Source organism: Syngnathoides biaculeatus, chromosome 3, assembly GCF_019802595.1.
Source record: "Syngnathoides biaculeatus isolate LvHL_M chromosome 3, ASM1980259v1, whole genome shotgun sequence".
NCBI lineage: Eukaryota > Metazoa > Chordata > Actinopteri > Syngnathiformes > Syngnathidae > Syngnathoides > Syngnathoides biaculeatus.
In genome coordinates this window covers 32,946,975-32,972,187 of record NC_084642.1, presented here as the reverse complement: position 1 = coordinate 32,972,187, position 25,213 = coordinate 32,946,975, and the positions used below count along the sequence as shown (strand labels likewise).

The 25,213-nt window shown below is 39.7% G+C and overlaps 1 protein-coding gene across 13 annotated transcripts in view; it reads right to left on the bottom strand.

The window, feature by feature from the left end:
* The window catches only part of tjp1a (tight junction protein 1a), a 161,773-nt gene that overhangs the window by 112,005 nt on the left and 24,555 nt on the right, over positions 1-25,213 (bottom strand). For all 13 annotated transcript variants that reach the window (XM_061815470.1, XM_061815474.1, XM_061815475.1 and 10 more), the window contains exon 2: positions 23,458-23,671. In XM_061815470.1, coding sequence (XP_061671454.1) covers positions 23,458-23,671 — 214 coding nt within the window. The remainder of the gene's footprint in view (positions 1-23,457; positions 23,672-25,213) is intronic.

The window sequence follows — 25,213 nt, the reverse complement described above, 5'->3', positions numbered from 1 at the left end:
TGTGATAACAGACATTCCCGAGCTCGCTCCCTGCTTCGCCATAGGCCTCTCCCTTAATTCCGCTGGAGTGTGTGGAATGTTGGACAGACTAGTGGAGCAGTCAGGGGGATGAAGAGGAAATGAACAACATTAAAAAAAAAAAAAAAAAAAAAAGCTGAGCTCTGTAACGGTTCTTGATGCGTGGAGCACTCGAATGCCCGCAGCAGGGCGGATTAATCCAATGGCATGCACACAAGCTCACAATCAGACAACACAGACATACAGTAAACTGGATAAACTGATCAAGATCTTGCTCTGTTGTTGGGTTATGTTTGCAAAACAGAGCAATTAAGACAATTTAGTGGGGAAGGAGTCAATTACAGCGAAACCTTTAATGTCAACGTCCCCTGACAGTTTAGAATGGTATGCCAAGCAAATGTTTGGGGAAAATATGCCTCCCGAGTTGGAAACACATCCTTACATATATTTGAGTAAAAAAGCAAGTATTGTATTCATAGACATGAGACTTGTTAAAGTAAAGGGTTTTATTATTGTATGTTTTATAGCGGTTGAAAATTGCAACTTACATTTTTCTGAACTTTAATGTGTGAAATTAGGGAGGCACATCTCTGAAGTCACTGCTTTATGGATTTCAAGCGTTATCATTAACAGCGGTTACAAAATGTTAAAACTTGTCTGACTATGAACAATGTTAAAATCCCATTTAAAACACTGTCAAATTTATGATGGAAACAGCTATTGTTAGGTGATATTCTATTTATTTGAAATAATAATCACAAGTCTTAATCAAATGACCTTATCTGTTTACTAAAAATGCATTTGTCCCTTTTTTAAACTTAATTCCATTGGGAATGTGCTCAAAGGAGAACTAGATACAATCATTTCTCAAGACCATAAAAGGTATTTAGAGACTATATTACTTTGTAGGAATTCTATCTCAGAAAAACAATTTTGTAATACCAGAAAGGGGAGCTCTATTATGACTTCTGAAACTCCTCTCATCTACTGCCGAGAGTCACTCAAACAGAAAATGAGCAACATGAGAACATTCCAAAAAGTCAGTCGCTGGTCTGTTAGAGCTCTGTCAATTCCCAACAAAAAGAGAGAGAGCCATAGAACAAAGGGGGAGAAAACATAGCTTACAAAAGCCATGAGCATAGCAGAAGGTTGAATAAATGGGAAATTAAAAGAGAAATCCAATCTTCAAAAAGTGTCGATATAACTATCGCGCTGCGAGATCATAAATCATCAACAAGCCTGCGAGTTTGTGGAAATCAATTCCCTCCGCTGGTTGCCATTTTATTCATGACTCACCAGTAGGAATAAACAGAGATGATGATTGAGTTGCTGGGAGGAGGAGTAGGAACATGTAGTCAAATTCTTCAGTAGCTTGGTCTGCTTTGTCTCACACAATTAAATACCTTCCTAGTATCACTACCCACCTGCTTGTCCGTTTGCCAGACCATTATATTAAAAGAAAGCAAACAGGAAATAAAATGGACCGGGGAAGTGCGAGGAAAGTTAATAATCACAGAAAGAGTGTCTGCTAAAACCAAGTCAGATGCACTGCAGGGCTAAGATACGAGTACTACAGTCTAAAGACATCCCAAGTTGTTCCTAAACCAACATGATGATGATGGTTCGATTTGACTCATAGTCGGGGAAATATTCATTGAATTATGCTCATTATTGTGGCTGTAATTTGCAGAGGTGCTGCATTACACACAGGTGAGGTGTTTATGTCTGTTTGATGGAGCTAAATGAGGTATAAAATTAGAAACATCTCTAAGGATGACTCAGTTAAGCGTCTACACACCACTACAAACTACAATCATAATAATAGACACATTTTTACATTCATAGCTCTCTGACAGTGTCTCGATACGCTATTGACCTTTTATGCTGTATATCTCAACGTTAAAGAGATCTGAAAATGAAAACAGCAGAGTTATGGAGAGGAGTCCAAATAAAAGACCAGTGTTTTTGGTGTCCAGGAAGCTTAAAGAAGAGGCACTGAGCCATGGATGACAAAATCCCCACCACCTGACTGATCAGTTATTCTCACCCCCAATAAAATACTATAGCTCTAATATGACAGCATTCCAGAAATATGAGCAAGCACGGTTCGGAGTTCAACAGTACCAAAACAAAACCTCGTTCTTGTTAACATTGTCATCTTCAGTGTACGGCATGGCTGTCAAGTCAAAGAATTAAAAAAAAAAAAATCCAAACAAGGAATTCATCTCTTGTTCCATGACATCATGCAAGGCCTTTTGCCACCCAGTTGCTACTCGAGAATCAGAAGTTTACGGATGCTGATCGAGCTTCTGGCCAGGCAATCTAGCATCAATTTCACTATTTTTGGACATTTTAACACAATACCCTTCTCACATTTTTGAAAGGAAAGCATCCAAGATTTTAAGAAAGTCTGTGATTAAATACTTCAATTTGCCGAAGGTTATTTTAATATTGTACCACAGAAAAAGAGGAATGGATTGGAATTCTAAAATAAACATTGTTATCTTAATTCCTGTGGGAAGACAACTCATGATACAGTACCACCTCTTCATACATATTAACATGATGTATTTGTCGTGTGTACCAAAAATGGACCCTGGACTTGTATTTAAAATGCAACGCAGAACTTGTAAAACACATTAATAAAAATTTCATTTGGCAATGCTTTGTATGCTTGTTTCTAAACTCCTCTCTTCATTCTTCACACTCGTTTTCCTAAAAGGAGTAGGCTAAAAACATTAATGGGCTTCCATTCAGTAAGTTATTCACTAATGCCTTGGCTTTAGCAAACATGTACTCTAAATTCTCTCATTCTAATTCAAAGAGTGGACAGTGGTACTTTCTGACCACCTAAATCATTTCCAAACTAACTATATATTTTTTTAAATACAACGATTAAGTGCGGCATAAATGAAAATTGCCAATGTGAATTGCGTGTTGGTATCGTCTGGCTGAATTTAAGAAATTGGCCACATATTAAGTTTTAAGACGGGTGCATTCACAATACCACACAGGAAGGCAGCATGTAATTTTGTGGAGGTGGAATGGTGGGAGCAATAAGATGGAGCTAAACATTTTTTAGGAAATGTTTTTCTTGTTTGAATATTACATTAGAACTATTACTATATGGTTTTGGACACGCTCAAATTTTAGGGTTTGCTTGGTTTAATTTTAAAATGCCTATGGTCTCTTACACTTTTAAGTTTAAATAATTAACCCATTCATGGGCAGGGTGGCAATTTTTTGCCTTATTGAGATAGAAGTCTCCTAACAGGCCACAATAAAGGAAATAACACTTCTTTTTCGTCTATGGTTAAGTTATATGATAACTTTACTAATTTATAATCTCATCCCAAAAATGGGACGCTGCTCGCGAGAGGGTACTTGGGTTTTCTTAGAAGATCGTACCAAAAACGGAATCAGAATTAGATTAAAACACTTAAATATTTTGATATACTGAAAGATATAATGTGTGAAAATCACGATGTCCCAAAAATGGGACGCTGCCCATGAATTACACTCAGTGGACTAAAATATCGTGATATACCCATGTGGGACCATTTTGAAAGTGAACAAAGCGAGGTCCCTAAAGGCCTCCTTGGGTGATCTTGGAGGGGACCAACTTGAGATAATTGGCCCCAACACCATTAAATGGGTTAGGGTTAGGGATAACGAGCCATCAGCCTCCATATCTTCTTGAACTTCCAGCCTGTCTTTGATGGCCACATGAGCAAATGTTTTCGTCAACATGGTGTGTTAGCCCGTGACACCAAAGTCCAGACAGATCAGTATCCATCTCTCTCTTCTTCCCTGCGCGTCCCCTCTGATGATACACATATCTGCCACTCTGCTTGATCGCAAGATCCCCAGCGGGCCGTTCCGGAACGTCAATTTCGGTTAATTAAATTTTCCTGACTCCGCTTTGCTGATGAAGTCCCTGAGGGAGACACAATTGGACCGGCGTCTGCAGACGATCTGTCACAGGTTTATATGCCTGAAGACAAAAGTCTACATGTATGTTCACTGAGCAACAATTACGTTTTTGTATTTGCGTATTGAGAGTATTTGCATATCATGGTTTGTATCGAAAAGATGTATTGTAAAAAAAAAATGAACTAAAGAACTCATCTCTTCTTCTCCAGTGAATAAATTCTTACAGAGTTCAATTTGAGATTAGACGATCTGTGCAGAATCATAGTCAATTAAAGTTATGTTTGCCACAATTTTGATAAGAAACAGCCTCTACTTCCTCAGGGGTGACGAACATGGAGGCTCCCCTCCCTAACATTGTTGAGATGGTTGGTGGGGAAACTTTGCCCTCTGCAGGAGAAAATCGGCCATGTTTCTTTTTCCATGAGCACCAGCGTCTTTGAATCTCCCTCACTTTTAGAACACTCCTAAGTGCAATTTAAAAGAGTGTTGCTGGAGGGTGTCAGAACTTGGAAGCAAGCATTTTTGTGGACATGTGCGTGTGACTTATACAATATTTTAAGAGAGAAAGAGAGAATTTAGATACTGTTATATGTACCCTATGCCTTTCAACTGAATTTCAAACAAATACATGGAGCTACCAAACCCACATACAGCATTAATACACCAAAAACGCATACATGGATACAAATGATTTTAGTATCATCCATCAAAGGTACTCAGCCTAAACAAGGTCAAAAGACTCTCACATGAATATATAGGTAAATCAATAATTTGTTGCGATAATGCCATAGAAAAAGGGGGGTTAGAAGATCTGACACACAGTTGTGGGTTCTGAGTTCAGAACTCGGCTTGGCCCTTTCTTCCTGAACTTTCCATGTTTTCCAGTACACCAGCTTTTTTGTACTTTGCAAATATACGCATGTTCGGTTAATTGAAGGCTTTTCAATGCAAGTGTGAATGGTTGCATGTCGATATCTGCCCTGCATTATGCTGGTAACCAGTCTAGCGTATACACTTCCTTTCGTCCAAAATAATATCTTGGCTCGGTTCCAGCTCAGCACTGACACAAGTGAGGACATGTAAGGTGGTTTTATAAGATTATTTTGTCCATTGAATTTATCTAAAATTACAACTCGAGATTTAAAGACAGAACCTCTGAATTGTGATGAAGTCGTGCTGCCCAAAGTGGAGTACAGCTACTTCATGGCCGAATATGACCCCCAGAGGTCAGTCACGTCCGTGCACTCTGAAGGCCAGTCAACAAGAATGCTGACTCATTCCGTGTAAATCAAAAAGAAGTACAGAGATTCTCCTCACTCCACTCTTCTTCTACTTATTCTCCCCTTCAGTACAAAGGAACGCTTGCCAAATTACAAAGACAATTTGAGCGACAATTGAACACGCCATCATAGGTCGTCAACAAAAAATTTAATTTCACAATATATAACACGAAGGCATTGATTATGTAATTTGTTTTATATTGGCCTCATTTACAGATTGCAATAAAGGTCAACCCTAAAGTCAAATATCCCGTATCAAATTGCTTCAGTGGGTATTTGTGTCATTTTACAGGCCAACCTCAGGCAATTGGGTTTAACAGAAATAATAAATCGATACTAAAATTAAGTCTTTCCTTGGTCATCATGTGAAAACAGGTTCCATTCTTCTTATTGGGGGGCAGAGGTCATCTCAGCCTTATTTAATGGTGCTGGGTGGAGGAGGTCATCAAAACTGTAGAGCACATCCCTCAGCAGGTAGCATCCTGAAATAGCGAGCTTGATCCTAATGCTGCACAGCACAGCCCCTGGCTCATGACGACTCCATCCTGAGAGCCCCATCCCAGAGCAAGTAGTCGCTCGCACGCGCACAACGCGCAAATGTACACAGGCACTGAACGAGAGAGACACAAACACACACACACACACACACACAGTATATCTCCACGCATCCATCCGCTCTGATTAACCCATTTCCTTCTGGGCTTCTTTCCCCTTTTATTTTTTGTCATCGCTCACTTTATTTTCCTACGAAGACGGACACCAGAAAGCTAGATTGCAGGTTGCCATGACAACTTCCTCAAGGGATGGCTCACTTTACAGAGTTTTGTATTTCCGGTGGTTAATTTAGATGACAGAGGATGCCGAAAGAGAACCTTCGGGTGTGGTGCACTGGAATAGTAGATCTCACTTCCACAGATCCAAATGGAAGATCGCTTCCAACCAAGCTACTACGCATGTTTTTGTGATGTGAGAGGAAACCGGAGCACCCGGAAAAAACTCACGCAGGCATGGGGAGAACACGTAAACTTCACACCGGGAGGTGGAACTTAAAACCAGATCCTCAGAACTGTTAGGAGGACATGATATCCACTCGCTACAGTGACCACTCGCTACAGAGCTCGTGCACCTACGTCACCGAAATGACGTGACTGTCCATATCGCCGGTCAAACAAAGCATTGGTCAATACTAAGTCTGTTGAGACCAAACTAAAATATGTCTTATTGCACGACGCCCAGAGTTCTGTCTGATACCGTTAAACATTAGAGGGTGATAACAAATGAAGGTACGTAGAAAAATTTGAGACACTTGGCATAGAGGACCCATATTTAATGCTGAAGTCGATGTTTTTGCCGATAAGAACTTAGACTGTTAATTTGCTTCACTGTCTTGGATAACTGGATCTACACATGGATCTTGCAAGTAAGTCGTCGAGATGTAGACGGAAAAGTTTGAAAGCGTATATACGTAAGTCTGGACGCATACAAATACTTCATTGCCAGATCTGTTTTCAATCAAGAATAAATCCCACATTGTGATGTACCCACTCAGATTTTTTCAATACAAATACCAATATTTAAATAAATGACCCCTGGTTTTACACAAACTAGGATTTATTAACTATGACTGGAAAAAGAAATTAGCCTCCGTACACGTATTGCTGCCAAACGCTTACCTCCGTAAACCCCTCTGTGACAGATGGTTTATTTTATTTTTTTTTTACTCATTATTCTCAAATGAGTCGATTTGGCATTATAAATACTTCTTGATAATTTGAGATTGACAATAATAATTCCTACCTGAAATGATCGCAACACAAGCGTCTATATTTCATTGGGCACCATCCATCACATGCACGATCTCTATACACTTCTCATTTTTTCAATACAAATACCAATATTTAAATAAGTGCCCCCTAGTTTTACACAAACTGGCATTCATTAACTATGATTGGGAGTCGTCTCCTCTGTACATGGAAGCGTATTGCTGCCACACGCTTACCTCTGTAAACCTCTCTTTGACAGAGGGTTTATTATTATTTTTTAAAATTAAATTTAAATTGTTCTCAAATGAGTCAACTTGACATTATAAATACTTCTTGATAATTTGAGTTTGAGAAGAATAAATCCTGCCTGAAATGAAATGATCGCTACACAGGCTTGTGTATTTGGTTGGGCACCATCAATCCGTTTAATTGCTGAAATCCATTGATCTTTTCTGGTCTTTTCAGATGGTATTCTATAGAATGATAACCCTAACTGAGTTGTCTATTGTGACAACCAACAGCACAACAGTTCTCGGGCAATTTGAAAAATCTGCTCGGGTTTAACGGCTCTAACACTGCAGAACAGCTAGGTTTGACCGGCAATATTGCACCGTGCAAACGGTGACGTCTTGTGCACGAGGTCTATTGAACTACTCAAAATGTGAATAGGCCTAACCCAGGAAATGTAATTTTGGTCTTTATTTTTGTACTTTTTTTTTTGTACTACTCATTTCTGCAACAGGATGAAAAGTACAATAATACTAGCAAAGCTATGAAATATACAATAGTCATTGGATATTCAAACAACAAGAATGATAACACTAAATATATAACTCTAAATAAAGTGCACAGCAATTATTAATAAATAATTTTCATGTAACTGTATGTTGCAGTGATACATTTTTTTTCTATTTTTGCCCCTGGGGACACAAATGGCCCATAAAGCTTACTCATGGTGTGGGGGATTCCTCTGTTTGAGTGTAGGAATGAATTTACATAGTTACAGCGTGTCTTAAAAGTAGTGGGGAACAACTTTGCTTGTCTGAAAGTGATTCTCACTCATTAACCTTCTTTTTAAACTTAAGTCGTTTCAATGCGTCAAAACTGCTAACCTACCAGACATTCGCTCCAATCGGTGATGACACTGTCCAGTTTTACATTTGCAGTCTTGTTTCGAAGTCCGAGTGTCTTGCCGCCTGCTTTCAAGGTGGCCAGTTATGGAAGTAAATTAGTGCCACCAAGATTTGAATTTGAAATGCCACAGAAAACAGGATTTGAATTTGAAATGTATAGCAATCACATTTTCAATAGTTGCTACAATTCACTGTCTGAAATTCAACCGGCTACAATTCGCTGTTTAAATTTCGCTGTCTGAAATTCAACTGGCTACAATTCACTGTCTATAATTCATCGTCTGTGCCACTAGGCAGTGTTCCTTCAGGTCAGAACCAAACAGCCAGCCACTCCAGTTCGGCTTTCTTAGTATGTGACTAAGACAGCGTAAGTGCGATTGGCTGGGTGTTCTGGCTAGTGTCATATACGGTTAATTTTAGAAAGCGAATTGTAGCCGGTTGAATTTCAGACAGCGAATCCTAGCAACTATTGAAAATCTGATAACTTTACATTTCAAATTCAAATCCCGTTTTCTGTTGCATTTCAAATTCAAATCCTGGTGGTACTAATTTACAGACGTTGCCAGTCCCTGGCCAAGTTTGCTATTCCAAACCAGTCTGGTCCAAAGGGCCAATAGAATCAATGGGACTGTTCGTGTAGCTCACAATCACGCACACACACAACAACACACAGTACAACACACACTCAGAAACATGCACAAAACACCGAAAAGTTTTTTTTTGTTTTTTTTCGGGGTATATCAGCTGACCTCGATCAGCTGAAAATCATTTGATTGTCCCCGATTTTCAATGACATCGTTGGATCTGCACCTCCCTCCATCTTGTTAAACTTTTTTTATGCACTATAAAGAAGTGATACGTACAATAAAAGATGTTAAAATATGTCATATTTCCAATGTAATGTGTGTATCGGTTCCCACGTAGTAAATGAAAGGCAGCAAAGTGTATTTCTCTTTGCTGTCATTTTTTCGGTGTATTTCTCACCATATCATATTTTACCTGAACAATTAGTGCCAAGATGTTTATAGAATTTGATTGTTAGATATCTTAACAAATTCCAAGTGTTTCTGGAATTAATCATAGCTGCTCTACATAGCCTTCAGCTATTTTTTTTATTTTTCTAAGTGGGGAGTGAGCATACTTTGTGTATCTTATGTCATGTATGGTTTCTTTTCAACAGTCCAGCAGCTCTCACGCACAACAGATAATTTCCAAGTCTTTTAAGGCAGCTAAAAATAGTTGTTGTTTTTTCCCAAAGCCAGTTCAATGAGTGCTGCTGCGTGATATTTGGGAGTGACGCCCATGGCATACATAAGCCTTTCTTCAGGAACTTTTCAGATACGAATAAAGTAAAAGGAAAGGAAAAATATCAATGCACTAAATTGGCCTATTTTTCCCATCAATCCTTTATTATATTCAACTTGTCCTCATTGGGGTCGCGGGTGAGCAGGAGCCCATCCAAGGTGACTTTTGGCAAGAGACGGACTACAGCAAGGACTGGGCACCAGTCAATGGCAGAGCACAATTACACATTTTACACAATTTCAAGTCTTTAATTAACCTAACATGTACCTTTTTGAAATGAGAAAAGAAACCAGAGAAAACTCAAGTGCTGCTCATTTTACAACCAGTAAAGTCACGAGGATGGATATAAAGACATTTTATGAACATATTCACTAAAATTAAAAAAAAACCCATGGTATAATAAAATGAATACGCCTTGAAATTACTGTAAGTAACTGCCGCAGCTGCACAGTACTCTTTGTTTCCCTTCCGTGTCCTCCCTGCATAAAACTGCCCATTCACATTACTTACACCTCTGTGCAATATCACATGTTTCTCCCACCCCTCATGCAAAAGTCCACGCAGGTGTGGCATCACAGAAACAGAGCAGTGTGACTAAACTCAAACCCAAATTCATCCCATCTTGTCCGCCAAGCCTCTGCTGCCACATGCCATGAGAATCATGCTGAAGTCATAAATGAGCCCAGTCCGGTCTTTCATAATGCACCACATCTTATAAATGAGTCAAGCTACTTTATACAACACATAAACTGACACGCCAGGGGCTCTCTCTTGCTTGTGATAAACAAAGCAGGAAGCTGAGCAAAACTGCAATAAACACTGAGTAAAAACACAACCAGTGAAGACCGGGGGGGCGGGGGGGGGGATTGCAAGTGCCATTCCAATGCAGTACAATGTCTGACTACAAGGTGTTGTCATTGCTTTTTAAGAGTAATACATTATTCATTGCAAAACATTTCTGCTCTGAGACCAGCACTTGTAACGGCGACTAAGACAGAGATGATAAGGTAACTCAAAGGTCAACTGATATAAAAATATCATTGACACACTGAAGGTAGGAGGTCAAGAGGACAGTCACCCAATGAGTGTTGGAATATCCTAAGAAGCAAAAATGGCACAATGCAACACATTTGTCCTTTTTTTTGTCACCTGTGAGCAGATAATTCCTGTTTTATATGAGTGCCAGGCTCCGTAAACGGGATCAAATGTGCTATTTGGTTGTTTTGTAATACAGTGCGTCACTGTAAAAATGGATTTGAAAGAAAATTAGTATTTGTATTATTAGTATGTATGGTCACACTGTCATGACATGGAATCTATTTTGTTTTGTGGATAAGATGGAAAAAAATAATATATCATATATATATATATATATATATATATATATCTTTGTCCTTTTGCCATTGTTCCTGTCACACTCTGATGGTTTTGTGTAATCCTGATTTTGTTTTCATTCATCGTTTACAAAAGACCAATCAAGCAACACGTTTTTTGTCATGTTTTTGAGATTGTAGGGTGAAAGTTGCAACTCGATACTAGTGTGGACTCCATGGCAGGAAATGAAATGTCAGTAGTAAGAGGGTACTAGTCAGACCCCAACATATTGGAGAAAAAAAAAAAACTATGAACTATTGGTAGTTCATATTTGGAAGCGTGAACCCATTTCCATATTTTGAATTAGGAACTGTGGGTTGAACAGAACTATTATGATTAAATATTTTTTGATCGATTAACTGAACTTTTAACTAGTTTGCAAAGAAAATGAACTTTCCCAATACTGATGATGATGATAAATGAATGAGGCAATTTATCTGTGTATTGTTTTCTGGTGGCATGTCTAGTGGCTACTTCCTGATGTAAGATTTTGCATTGATATTTGATGTCGGAAAACACAAGAGAAGCGGCTAACACACTAAAAGGTCATCTGTAGATGTAGTGTAAATAACTTAAAAAAGGGGTAGTTCTGTAGCCACATAAGCAACACTAATAATTGTATTTCATTTACTCTTCCAGTCATCTGTCTCTCTTTTGAATCTCTTTCTATCCTTCCATTTATTAGCCAATCCTTTCCCCTCCTGCGTGCTCTTTGCCTTCCAACTCTTCTTCAGTCCCTATTGAAAAATGCTGACCCGCAATCTCTTGTGACCAATCAATAATATGCAGAGGGCAAATGACCGCCAAACATACTCAAAGGAAGACACACTTCCTCCAATGAATGCAGGCAACCAGTCATTCCTTCAAGAGGCAAAGCAAGAAAGATTGATAGTTAATTTCATGAGAACTCTTCCACATGACCCTGTGTTAAACGAACCCTTCTCCCTTCCAGGCTGCTGTGCGTGTCATACATCATGACTTCATATATGTATAGAACCAAAATTGATTCTTCCTGTCCTTTCTGCCCAACCTTACACATGCACAGTGCTAGCCGATGATCTAACATGTGTCACGTCCCATCGGATCGTGGGTAGGACCCAAATGCAGGACTCGGACGATGCAAGGTAGTTCAAGGAGAAACGTTTATTATATGCCGAGGTCGGGGATCAAGCAGGCAGTCCGGTGCAGCAGCGGTAGTTGGGACGTCGGGCGAAGAGAGCAGGTGAGCGGGCAGGCAGGAGTCGGTACACAGGAGAACAATCAAAGCAGGCAGAAGTAACTAAGGAGTCAGGCTTACAAGGTTGGTCGGAGAACAGGCGAAGGTCGGTACACACAGGTTGTCGATCATGGATACGAGTGTGCTGGAACGGGACATGAAGCTCAACAAACTGGCGGGGACCAATCGTCATCGGGGTGATATAAATACACAAACTAATCAGCCCGCATGAGACGCAGGTGTGTGCCTCAATCAGAGCACCCGCGCAGGCACCCGCACTGCTCGGGAGCGGTAGGATCATGACAACATGAGGGCAGGCAGGGAGGGTGTCATTATGCGGAGGGCTCTGTGTCTTTAAACAGCTAATACATCACTGCAATCAAACTCAAAGCTGAAGGGAGCCTAAGCCGAAGCCTATAGATTCACGACTGGTTAATGTGAGAGCCAATTAACGGGAGGTATCCCAATGCAGCCTCTGTGATGGCAGGAATGAACTTACATAATACTTGATCAAGTATTATGAGCTGAAGTGTACGTACTGACGAGAGAAAAAGGAAACTGAAGAAGAAGGCGGCCCCATTGCACTTTGCTTTTGTCCATCCATCCATCCATCCATCCATCCATCCATCCATTTTCTTAGCCGCTTATCCTCACAAGGGTCGTGGGAGTGCTGGAGCCTACCCCAGTGATCAACAGGCATTAGGCAGTGTACACCCTGAACTGGTTGCCAGCCAATCGCAGGGCACATGGAGACAACTATCTTATTCACAATCACACATAGGGACAATTTACAGTGTCCAATTAATGCATGTTAATGGGATGTGGGTGGAAACTTGGAAGAACATGCAAACTCCACACAGGCGGGGCCGGGTTTCGGAGATTGAAAAAGTTTTTCCTGTTTTTCCCTGGTTCTCAGAACTGTGAGGCCAACGCTTTACAGCTGTTCCACCATGCCGCTCTTTTTGCTCATTCCTTGGATAATTTTTTTTCATGTGAATACGAGCGTGATTGATGGTTTGTTTGTGTGTGCCCAGTGATTGGCTGGCATCCAATTCAGGGTTAGCAAACTAGCAAACCTTTGACCCTTGTGGGAATAAAATATGTATAAAATGGTTGGATGGATGGATGGATGGATGGATGGATGATTTTCATGAATTTCACCTTCCATTGCCTTCAGGTCATTTACATCTGGCATTGAGGACTTCAAGAGAATGACACTGTTGAAACAGCCAGATACATAGATAAAAAAGAGAAATAGTTCGAGCAGTAAAGACAATGATGGCAAGTGATAAATTGGGGGCAATAATAAATCAAAGTCATCTGTGAATATATATGTAATGTACAGTGTAAGTGTTAGGTTACTATAACCCCATGAGGCTTTTGCCACTGCATGTAATTAACAACATTGGTAATTAGCAAACCAAACAAAGTAAATAGATTGATGTGTTGCATTTCAAACACAAATGTAATTATTTAGGGTAAAATGTAAAAAAGAATCAAAATGTGAACTGATCATTATTTTCTTGCATTCCTAAACAATTATTTATTAAAACTGTTGTTGATGAATGGTATGTATGATTAATCTGACTTGTGATTACTCACAGAAGTCCAGCAGTAGACTATTTCCAGGCTAAGGTAACACATGACATATTTACCTTATTTGAATACCAAGTAAACTTCGACAATTTGTGGGGCCCATAGCATGAACAATATCAAACTATGTCAGTGGAGAATGTTCTAGGAAAACAATAGTCTTCACTGTTGATGGGAACATCCTCAAACGTATTTTTCCATTAGGAACAAATCTCTCCGGTCCGAAGTGACTCACATATTTGCACACAGCGTGTATTGGATGTCAAATAAAAGAGTCTGCATTAAATAATTAACATATAAAATCTCAGATGATTTCACTCAGCTTTAGACTTGGAAGTCTCTCCTCAGTGTGATCTTTTACTGCACAAAATAGCTGCAAGTAAAAGAAAAAAACCCCACTGCATTATGAAGTAGATCATTTCTTCAATCTATTATTCATGCCTCAGGCTAACAGTTCTGTATACCCATTAACTACTTGTGGTGGGTTACAGAAAGGTAGGAGAAAGCAAGCTTACGTACCTGCATAACAGGTTCCAAGCAGCTTATCGTGCTGCAGACTCATAAAGACGAAATAGATACTAAAGTTTTTTGTATTCTACATGGACAAGAGACATACATTTTGACACACACGGTCTCATATCATCTCAGTGGAAAACTTAAGTGTGGGAGATGTCATGCTCTCTGTTGTTGTGATGTTCATGTAAGGAGATGGAACATGGTCGAAAAGACAGGAAGAAGGGAGGTTGACTACGGAAAAGAATTGGCAGTTTATCTCGAAGCTTGGTTTGAAGCTGAAGGACACTGTAGTCCTGTAACATAAAACTGTGAAGTCTGATTACTCCTTCTCCAAATCTGGCTTGTCTTCAGTGAGGCCTGCCAACTGAAGGTCTGCAGTATTCACATCAGAGTATGAAATGGTTTGTACACCAGAGGGAGGACAGAGTAGGCAAAATACATTCTATGCCAGAACAGAAAATAGATACTGTGAGGAAAATGCGCTCAAATGAATCCCAATGTGTCAAACTAAATCTCCATTCCTCACTTGAGTCAAATGCATTCAAACAACAAAATGTTAAATTGTTCAAGACAGCTAAGCCATTATACATTTAGCAGTAACACTTGCCGGTTGCAAAATATCAAACTTTTTACAGTGTAAACTCTGACTAAGGAGGAAATTGTCACGACAGGATGATTTGATTCTGATGCATCCTATTTCTCAGTGTCCCATCAGGTGTACTACAGGAAATTATCCGATTTCACTTAATTGGTGTGAAAATCTTTTATTTACTCTGCATAATGTAGTAATACCTTTCTTTGTTTATCTATGCCAGTGACATTTAGTGACAGGCAGAATAATTAATTAAAATGTCCACTAGATGTCAGAGATAGTTAATTAACCTCTGGAGCCACTTCTGACATTTTTTTTTTCTCGTTTGTTTGGTGGTGTCCTGTGATGTGATGTCGAATGTAAAATATTTATTTTGTCAAAAAAGCCCTTCTAATATGACTGATTTCCAGCTGCTGTGCACACAAAAAAAAGTATGGTACTTATTTTCTGGTTGGACATGATTAAAATGTTGCAAACAGACATAACTTCCCCCTCTTTTCCAAAAAAATAATCAAATAACCAAGTGGCAACATTTGTCAGAATATCTGTACCGCTTATCCTCACTCGGGTTGCAGGGGAGTATCCTAGCTGACTCTGTAGGAGAGGCACGGTACACACGGAATTGGTCACCAGACAATCGCAGTGCGCATAGAAACAAAACAATCATTTGCACTCCAATTCACACATGTGGGCAGTTTAGCGTTTTTAAGGATCCTTCCATAACATTTTGGGGAATGTGGGAGGAAACCAGTGTATCCGGGGAAAAACCACATAGGCACAGGGAGAGCATGCAAATGCCACACAAGCGGGGCCGGATTTGAAAACAGGTCCTCAGAACTGTGAAGCAGATGGGATCACCAGTCACACATGTGGTGCCTGTATATGTACTGCCGATATTCAAAGAAATTCACACTCAAATGACTTTTTTCCTGTGCTAAAAAAAAGCCCAAAACATCCATCCATGTTCTGTAGAATTTATCTTGTTGAGGGTGGGGACGGGAGCGAGCTGATTACAGATGCGAAGCAGGCTACACACAACTAGCTAGCTTGCTAGCCAACTGCAAATGCAGAGAAATACAGTAACCATTCACACCATTGGACAATTTTAAGTCTTCAGTGAACCTAACATGCATGTTTTTCAACTCGGTATTTATTAAAGTGATAAGATTCTAATTTTTATTTTATCAAGAGGATTACCACAAATTACTTCTCTCCAACAATCTATTCATTGTAGTCCACTCCTCTGCTGTTTTCATTAGTTAGTCTGTTGGTGTTCTGAAAAAAATGTGACTAAAATAAAACCCCTAGGCTATTCAGCCCATGTTATGGCTACCCATCTCCCTAAAAATATCTGGGACACATTTCACTCACGCACCCTCGCCATGATTCGTAGTAGATTTTATTTGTATTTTTTTTTTGGGGGGGGGGGGAGCAGTATTGGAAAAAGAGCAACTTCAATTATTTCTCAAAAGGAAAAACATTTAAATCATCCCCTTGAGGCCTTCATTCCTGTTTTCAGGGCACAGAATCTAATCTTTTAGAGATTTTTGATTATCTGCTTTTCACTCCAGACAATGAGAAAACAGCTTCTCTTCTTTTAGCTCTCCCAGAAGACCTTGACATGGTTGACTATTATATCCTCCTCTTTCGTTTGAAGAATTACAAGGAGATAAGTGGTAATAGCCCTGGAGTGGTTCCGGTTTTACTTGTCCAAAACAAGTCTTTATTTTTCTCTTGGTGAATTTTATTCATCATCTGCTCCGTTTTTATATGAGTGCCCCAAGGTTCAATTCTCAGGCCCATTTTTTTTCTTAGTACCTGCTCTCCCTGTGTGAGTTTCTGAAAGAGCATGACATCTCTTGGTGAAAGGGGCATTTTACACACTAATCTATCGCTGCAAAACATTTTATTAGGGTGACTCCGGAAAACCACACCGGTCAACAAAAACGACCAATTATTGACCACCCCCGAGGAACCCAATCACAAGGCATAAATAGGGAGAGCAAGAATTTTGGAAGTGAAGAAGCCTTTTGGACTGAAGATGAAACTTCTTCAACAATCTGCAGGAGTCCAATTGCCTCAATTTAATTCACAGTAATCTGGTATAATCTGGTTTCTTTTGGTGATGGCATTTAATGGAGGTCATGCATTTATCTCGACCAGTTGTAATGCCCTGTATGTTGGCGTTAACCAGACTACCGTATCATAGCTGTAGCTAGTGCAGAACGCTACATCTTTGCTGACTGGCACACACAGGAGAGAGCAAATTGTACTTGTTCTACCTTAATCACATTATCCTTGTTTTTACTTCCCAATTAAAATGAAAAAAAAAAAAAAACATTTTCCCTTTTCCTTAGATGTAAAGCTCTTAATTGTCTTGGTTTATTGTACCCCAGTGATATTTTCAAATCCTCTGCTCTGTTGCATAAGTGGCTCACAAATTTGTGGAACCAACTGCCCTCTACATATGACATCCCCCCATGCTGGCAATTTTTAAATTACTTCTAAAAACCTACTTCTTATGGGCGTTCCCTGACCATGCATAAGAGTCGCTAGCTTTGTTTTTTATTTATTTAAATTTTTTTATGATTGCATTCACAATGTTATTGATCTTACTGTTTTTATTGTTATCTTCTGCAATGTTAGCTACTTTTATATCCTATGTTTTAAATGAACTGTACAGCACATTGGCCAAGCTAGTTGTTTTTAAATGTGCTGTAAAAATACATTTTGATCTTTTTTTTTTTTTTAATGTGTGAGGGCGTGGAGTAGGGAGAGAAAACTCAAGAAATCGTAGGGGAAAATACAATCTTCATGCCATTGCCCAGAGCCAAGACTTGAACAGTGAATATGTGCGAACCATGGGAGCCCCGTGCTGCATGGCATAATTTCATGGTATATAGAAATTGTTCTTCTGTTGTCACTGGTGGTACGTATATACAGCACATTTGTGTATGATACATATACAGCACATTCAAGAAATTATTTTATAATGCTGTGTTTCACTGAAACCTACTACACGTGACAAATAATGAGATGCAATAGCTTTGGCCTCGGTCACGGAGATAATCTCACAGACATCACTTTGTGTTGAATGTATAAGTTTTATATTTTGAAAAGTTCAAGACAAATTGTTGGACAGTCCATGTATGAATGTGGACTTGTGGACATACATTGTATCGTGAAAAAGTATTGGCCACTTTCTCAAATTCTTATATTCATAGTTTCCCCACTTTAATATTTTAAATCATATAAGAAGATATAATCTAAATAATAAATAAAATCTTAAGCACCAATTGTGGTTATAGGAAGTATAAATATGTAAAATAAAAAGATGGAGTGTCCCAATCCGATCATGTGATTGATCATGTGATTTTCAGCTGATCGAGATGTGTGAAAAAGATTGATTTTATCCATTCTGTGAACTTTTAAATCTTACAACATGACAAAGTAATCCAAAAATACAAATAGCCTGCAAAAAGGAACCGTAATAGCTGTTTTACTTTACATAATATAACTTTTATATATTTATAAATATATATATATATATATATATATATATTTATATATATATATCTAATCTAATTGTATATAATATAATTGAAACATTTCAATGGATAATCTAGGTACATGATTTTGATTTGCATACATTAATCTGAGCAACAAAATACTTTTTCAATATCTTCAAAACGTTCTAAGGAATTGAGCGACTGAAGTCAATTAAAATGAATTAATGGTGATAGTCTTCTGTTCTGTGTAGATAAGATTGAGAAAATGAGTTCTGCATAACCCATTTCACGAACTGTACAATGAAATAAAGGCAGACTTAAGTACCTAACAAAGTACTTTTTTTTATGGCCAGAAAGGGATGACTCTTCTGGCTTCCATCCAACCATGTTCTGTCCCACATATCCTGTTTTGCGTCACAGATGACATCCCACAAACACAGATTACACCCTGGACTGGTTGCCACACTGCCACTTTCGTCGTCAATGAGTGGGAAACGAACACATGCTGCCTGCACGGAACTCAGGTATGTGAACCACTATACCCTGATTGACAAATGTTTTGAAAAAAAATAAAGCAGCAACTGAAAGGAGGAATGAACAAGGGTCGTATTTACATATAGAATTGATTTGCGTATATGTGTCACAGTTCTAAGGTTCAGGATTAATGTCTCGGCACTGGCCTTCTTTTGTGGTGTTTTCATGTTCTTTCTGTGCAAGCATGTTAGGTTAGTGGAAGTCTACAGTATATTGTCACTGTCAGTGTGAATCATTGTTTTTCTAACTTTCTCCCAATGATCGACTGGTAACCATTCTGGGTGTACCCCACCACCAGCTCAAAGTCAGCTATAATTGGCTCCAGATCACCTTTGACCCTAATGCAGACAAACGGTGTAGAAAATGGACGTATGGATAATAAACAAACTAATGAGTCAAAATGAACCAATTTCCTTTGCTCTTGAATCATATCTGCAGAATTCCAAAGGAGTGTGTTGTAGGCCAAGAGCTTCACTTCCAAATATAATGCAGCAGCGTACATGCTGGCTTTGAAAAAAAAATCCAAGCTAATTTTAGCTATCTTAAAATCAGAAAAAGACAAAGATCTGTTTGTGTGCGTGTGTGTGTGCATGCTAGGAGTTGTGCAGACGATTAGATTGGTAGACTTTAATACTGAACAATGATGATATAAATAGTGCTGTACTAAAGAATTATCATGAACATCATCAGCGACTAGCTCATGCCGTCCTGCATCACATTAGTGTCATATAAAAAAATCCTGAAGTTGTGCAGCCCTCCATGATGTGAAGAAAAAGTATTAAATCACTTGGATTGGAAGTGCTGTATCATCACCAAGTGTCCTTGCCTCGTCACCCAATTCCCTTCCACCATACAACCTCTTGAGTCCACATTCAACTCTCCTTCACATCATTGAACGTGAACTTGCATTCGCTCACGTGGACTGCAAATGCTTCCTCTTAAACATGATCACAACAAGTCTGTCACTCCCTTCACTGACAACCAGGTGGGTTAAAAAAAGAAAACATTATTGAACATGCACTAGGCCAACACACACACACTCAGAATTGGCAACACAAAGATGAAGGACATCATATTGTGACTCTCTATAAAGGCATACATCGGCTGAGGTTTGAGAGTAGTAGTAATACAGAGACATTGAGAGGTGTGTAGGAGAGAAATTTATCAGTATCCAAGTGTCCAATATGGTGCAGTGTGACCAGAAACAGCCTCTGCAAGCTTGCATTAGTTTTAGTTTGGCATGCTCTTTTGGCCGTAAACAGTTGGTGGGTTTCCCAAAACAGCTGCTCACACACACACACACACACACACACACACACACACAACCCCACACAAAGCCACACGCGAATGTAGACATGAATTGACTGGTGGAGAGAGTGGAGCTCAATGGGCAATCCCAGAGTTGGTCAGGCTTTTTAGCATCAAGCAGCTTATCCAATCAAATATTAGATTAATACTTTTTATGAGAATAAGCCAGTCATAGAGAGAGGCATATGGAATGTGTTGTGTGCTCATCTGAAAGCCTAAGAAACATTGCATAACCAGAGGTCATTGTGTCATGTGTGTATGTGGCTGTAACGGGGGTAGATGAAAAATCAGTTGAGTGGAGAAAAAAAAAAGACATTTTAGATATATTGGACTTATCAACTTAAAGCTGTGATTCAGTGACCATAACCTCAGATTTTTTTATCAGAGCTGGACATGGTGCAGATGATCTTGAGTACTGCAAGGCATTGCACGCACATATGAGTGAAGACAAGATTGAGCAAATTTGTAGATGGAAAAAAATTCCGTTAAAAGTGTCAGTACCAACCTTATAGTAGTACAAGTACATTGCGAAATTATCTGTCACAAAAAACAAAAACAAAAAAAAAACAAACAAACATCCATCTCTGGCCCCACCATGTTTGATTTTTAAGTGACCATCAAAACCGAGCAAGAGCAACCAGTGACCAGGTGTGCCTGATGAGGTGGCGATCATCTACTATGTCTTCAGAGGCACACTTATACACTGGCACATCCTTGCAGCCTTGCGCTGACCTGTTAGCTACAGCTTCAGGAGCTTTGCTGTAACGATGTTGAAAAATCCACCTCTGGAAACAAATGCCCATTCCTGTTTGTTAACATTTAGACAGAAGACTAGCAGAGCAAGGAAAATTCAAGCAGTTGAGGATTCAGTGGGGATGCAGAATCAGCAGCATTTTGACTTGAGAGGTAAGTTTATAACACGTTAAAAAAATACAAATCAACAACATTTAACAGCAGAACTGAGATGGATATGGCTCAGTTGATAGAGTGGGTCGTTCAAATCCTGGCTGTCCCTGTCCTGTGTGGAAGTGCAAGACATTGAGTGTGTGTGAGTGGGTGAATGTTTATCCTTTGTAATGCCCCTCATTTGTGTTGGTATAAATACTGTACCTATATAGCAAGTGGGCCTCTTTTACCATTTAAAACTCAGAGTAGCCATGGCTAAAGTCGACTTGTTTACAGTGCCCATACTAGCTTAGCATTGCTAGCTCTGCTCCTAAAGGCTCTGTCACACCATGACGTTCTGGTCAACGCTTTCAATCGTTCTATTTTTCAGCGTTCTCAAACACGGATGGCACATGTGGCGTGTGATTAACGTGTGTCTAACGCATGACTTAAAGTGTGTCTAACGCACGAAAAGCGTGTAACAGGGACCAAATAAGATACCCCTAAAAACCATTAGCATGTGCAAACGCGTCATTGGGGTGCGACGAGCGATTTGTCAACGTAAGACGAGCGTGTTGAGCGTGTGACCAATGGGTGAATAACGACAGAAAAGCGTTTTGCTGGCGTGTAATTTTTACAGCAGAACCGGCACTAAAACGTTGGAAAGTTCATAGTCACTTCAGTTGTTGTCGTGAGTTAGAACAGTGAGCATCATGCCGCCGAGAAGAAAAAACGGACTTCAGCAACTAGCGCTGCTAGTAAGAAAGCTAAGCCTCTTTCATCACGAGCAATGTGTTTGGAGGAAAAACAACAGCAGGAGGAAGAGCACGTCCGGGAAGTCACGCACCATATGACACCCCCTGGGCACCCTAAACACCTTGCAAATCCCAGTGAGGAAGGTCCGACAAAGAGACAAAAGAAGCAGAGAAAGGATTGCAGGATCCTGGACCGGGCTCTTGAGGATAGACTGGTGGAGTTTTTCCACGAAAACGAACTGCTGCTGTGTGCTGTGTGCGCAAGGGGATTGTTCAGTGGGCGTTGACAGGTTGCCAGTGAGTCGTTCACTGCAAAGCAAACGATTAAGTAACAAACAAGTAAAGCTAGAGTTACGACTGACTAATGATAGGCAAATGCGTGGAACGCTCAGCGAACCTTAGTAAAACGTTCTGCAGCGTTTAAAATTAAACGCTGATGAACGCTGGTCTCAGTGAGAACTTTTGTGCATGTTCAAAACTTTTTTTCCGGATCGGCGTTCTCCGCCGATTCCCAGCGACCATTGACGTTCACTCGCGTTCAAACAACGGTCTTCTGGAGCTATCCCGCCGACCATGGGCGACTACCAACTTTTCCTCAAACGCTATAGGACGCTGGCCAGAACGTCATGGTGTGATGTGGCCATTACATGACGATGAACTGTGTTCTCTGTGACTAGTTATCACAAATATGCATTTCATAATTGCATGCCATTATGAATGGCTATGTTTGGCACAGCTGTGGTCAGAAACTCAGGGGTGGATTTGTAATGTGAGGCTACATTCAAATCTGCTTAGTGGTTTGAAAACTTCCATTCATTGAATTGAATTTTGTGACGCTGTCGTCATGTATTACTTATATTGCATTAAAGAAACACACATGATTTGAAAACGGTCAGTTTTCAGATGATTAGTGAATGTATGGCAACCTTAGCTTAACATGTTATTGCACAACCTTTTCCTGAAATCAAATGATTTCTGCAACTCGTGATTAGACTTTTCGCACATCTCATATCATCACTTGCCACCATGGGGGACCTAGGTTCAAGACCACGACCAGACCATCCATCAATAATGCCTGAACTCACAGCTGTGGTGTTTTTGAGCAAGACAATGATACCCCAAATTGCTCCCTGAGCGCTTCAGTTGCCCCCTACTCCAGTGTGTTCCATCAACAAGTGCGCACATTCACTGTGACGAACAAAATCCAGAGAACAAATTTTGTGTGCATGGATCCATGTTAAAGACAAAAAAGGTTCTTCTTCTTCTTGTTCTTCTTTTGGTACTCACTATTAGGAGCAAAGTGCTCAAACCTTGTAAGGTGTAAAGGAAGACGTCTCCAGACTGTATGTTTCAGCTTCTTTCTCCAAGTACTTACAGTATTGTACTACCCTATAGTCTTCCAAAAAGGCCAATGTTTTACTCTGAGTTATTCTTACTTTTCGTGTAGCTGTGTCTTTGGATCTTTATCCTGTTGGAAGCAACTATAACCAATCTTTCTGACACTAGGCAATACAGTTTCCTACAGAATGCCTCGAGAGTCTTGACCTGCACACAGGACATGTTCAAGCCCCCCTGTGTCAGATTAAGCATAGCACCCCCACAACAAAAATGACCTGGCTTTTACACCGTACAAACAGTTCTCTTTTCTTCATATATTTTAAATCCTATAACACAACTCTGGAATGTGTGTATAACAAATGAGTTTTGCCCAATTCATGAACGAGTTTGCGCATTCCCACTTACATTGGAGTCAAGCAGATCAATGCTGTCTAGGCTCTTACTGCGGTGAATGCGGCCTTTGATTCGACGTAAGGAAGGTTTTCCCTGGCTCATAGGCAGGGAGAGGGTGGACGCGGCAGCCATGGCCATAGCACCAGCACCCCCAGTAGCACCAATCAGCCCATCTGAAGACTCGGGAGCACCAGAGGGTGACGTCTCGCCATCTGATGGCGTTACCCTGAAAGACACAGCAAGAACAATGATGTTGATGTTTTTTTTTTTTTGCTATGTTGATATCTCTCCACAAATTTGAAGCTTCCTTACTAAGCAACCTCATGTAATGACATTAGTGTCACCCTGGATTCAACAGAATTTGGAATAACTACATGTGGTAGCTCTTTAAAATGTCAACTCGCATTGTTGTTCTTCGCTATGTGTGTGGAGTCATGGTTGATAAGAGCTAATTGTACTTTTTGGTTCCACGGGCAATACAGTACCTGTCAGGCGGGATTTTCCCTAATGCTCGTTATTCTTATCATGGAAAATATCGACAGCATACCATGGGTAAAAAAGCAGGAAAGTGCTGGCCCTAATTGAATTATTGCTCTGGTGTTATATGTACACAGTGGCATCATCTCAAAAAGGATGGAGTTTCGCATTTCCCACATTTTAACACACACAAGAGTAAGAGTGTCATTAAAAAAACTAAAACTAAAAAGGAAAAAATACCTTCTTATTGTGTCTAATATTGCACACTTTTCTCTTGGATCTTAATTATCCATGAGAGCCCTATTATTGCCATCGAGAGTGACAGTTAAAAGTAAAATGTGCGTGCTTACTTGCGGGTGGCCTCTGAATTATTTATCATGAGTGATGCTTGTGGTTTTTGGGGCAATATATTGAGTCATGCCTGTCATGTCAGTGCAGTTACACGTTAATAATGCTTCTTTTTTTCTTGCATTTGGAGAAAAAAAAAATGGAAGACATTCACAAAAAAAGATGGAACACACTCACTCTGTCCTCAAAGCAACCTCTTCAGTGGGAGAAACAACAAAGCACATATCGTGAAGTACAAAAATACAAAAATAACAAGAAAACATTGACAGCACTGAAAAGTAACTCATAAATGTTGCATGAAACTTTGACCCAAAATAGAGCATTTCCCTCCTGCCTAGGATTAAACAGGTCAGTAACAGATTTCATCAATTTCAATTAAACAAAGTCATAGAATTATGCATGTAATTGTCAAATAGCAGTGAAATTGTGATAAATGAAGCATAGTCTACACAATTGTACGATTGTTGTAAAATGTAGAAAATGGAGCAAGGATAAGTGGGCGTGTCTGAAAACAAGGATGATTGACAAATGGTAATAGATTTTTTGAAAATGTAATCCATCAAGGAAAATGTAATTTTTAATTCTGTCTGTCCACGTGTGGTCTGAGACGACGAGCAAGTAGTCAAGGGTGTACTCCCCCAACCCACTCCACTTTCGCCAAGCAGCCTGGGAAAGGCTGCACTCACCTGCACACTAAATGAAGGTGAGGTGTATCAAAAAATTGATTTATTGTTTTGAATACATTACACGACACAGAACACATATATGCAGGAATGCAAGGAGAGATGACAGACTGAATGGGGCACACACACACGCACACACACGCAGTGTTGCGGGTGTTGACGTCATGCTCAAGGGCAATCTATTTTCATCCACAGAACGTTTCGTAGCCAAAGCCTGAGCTCCTGTCGTCTCGTATCAAATTAAACTCAAATTCTGGGCT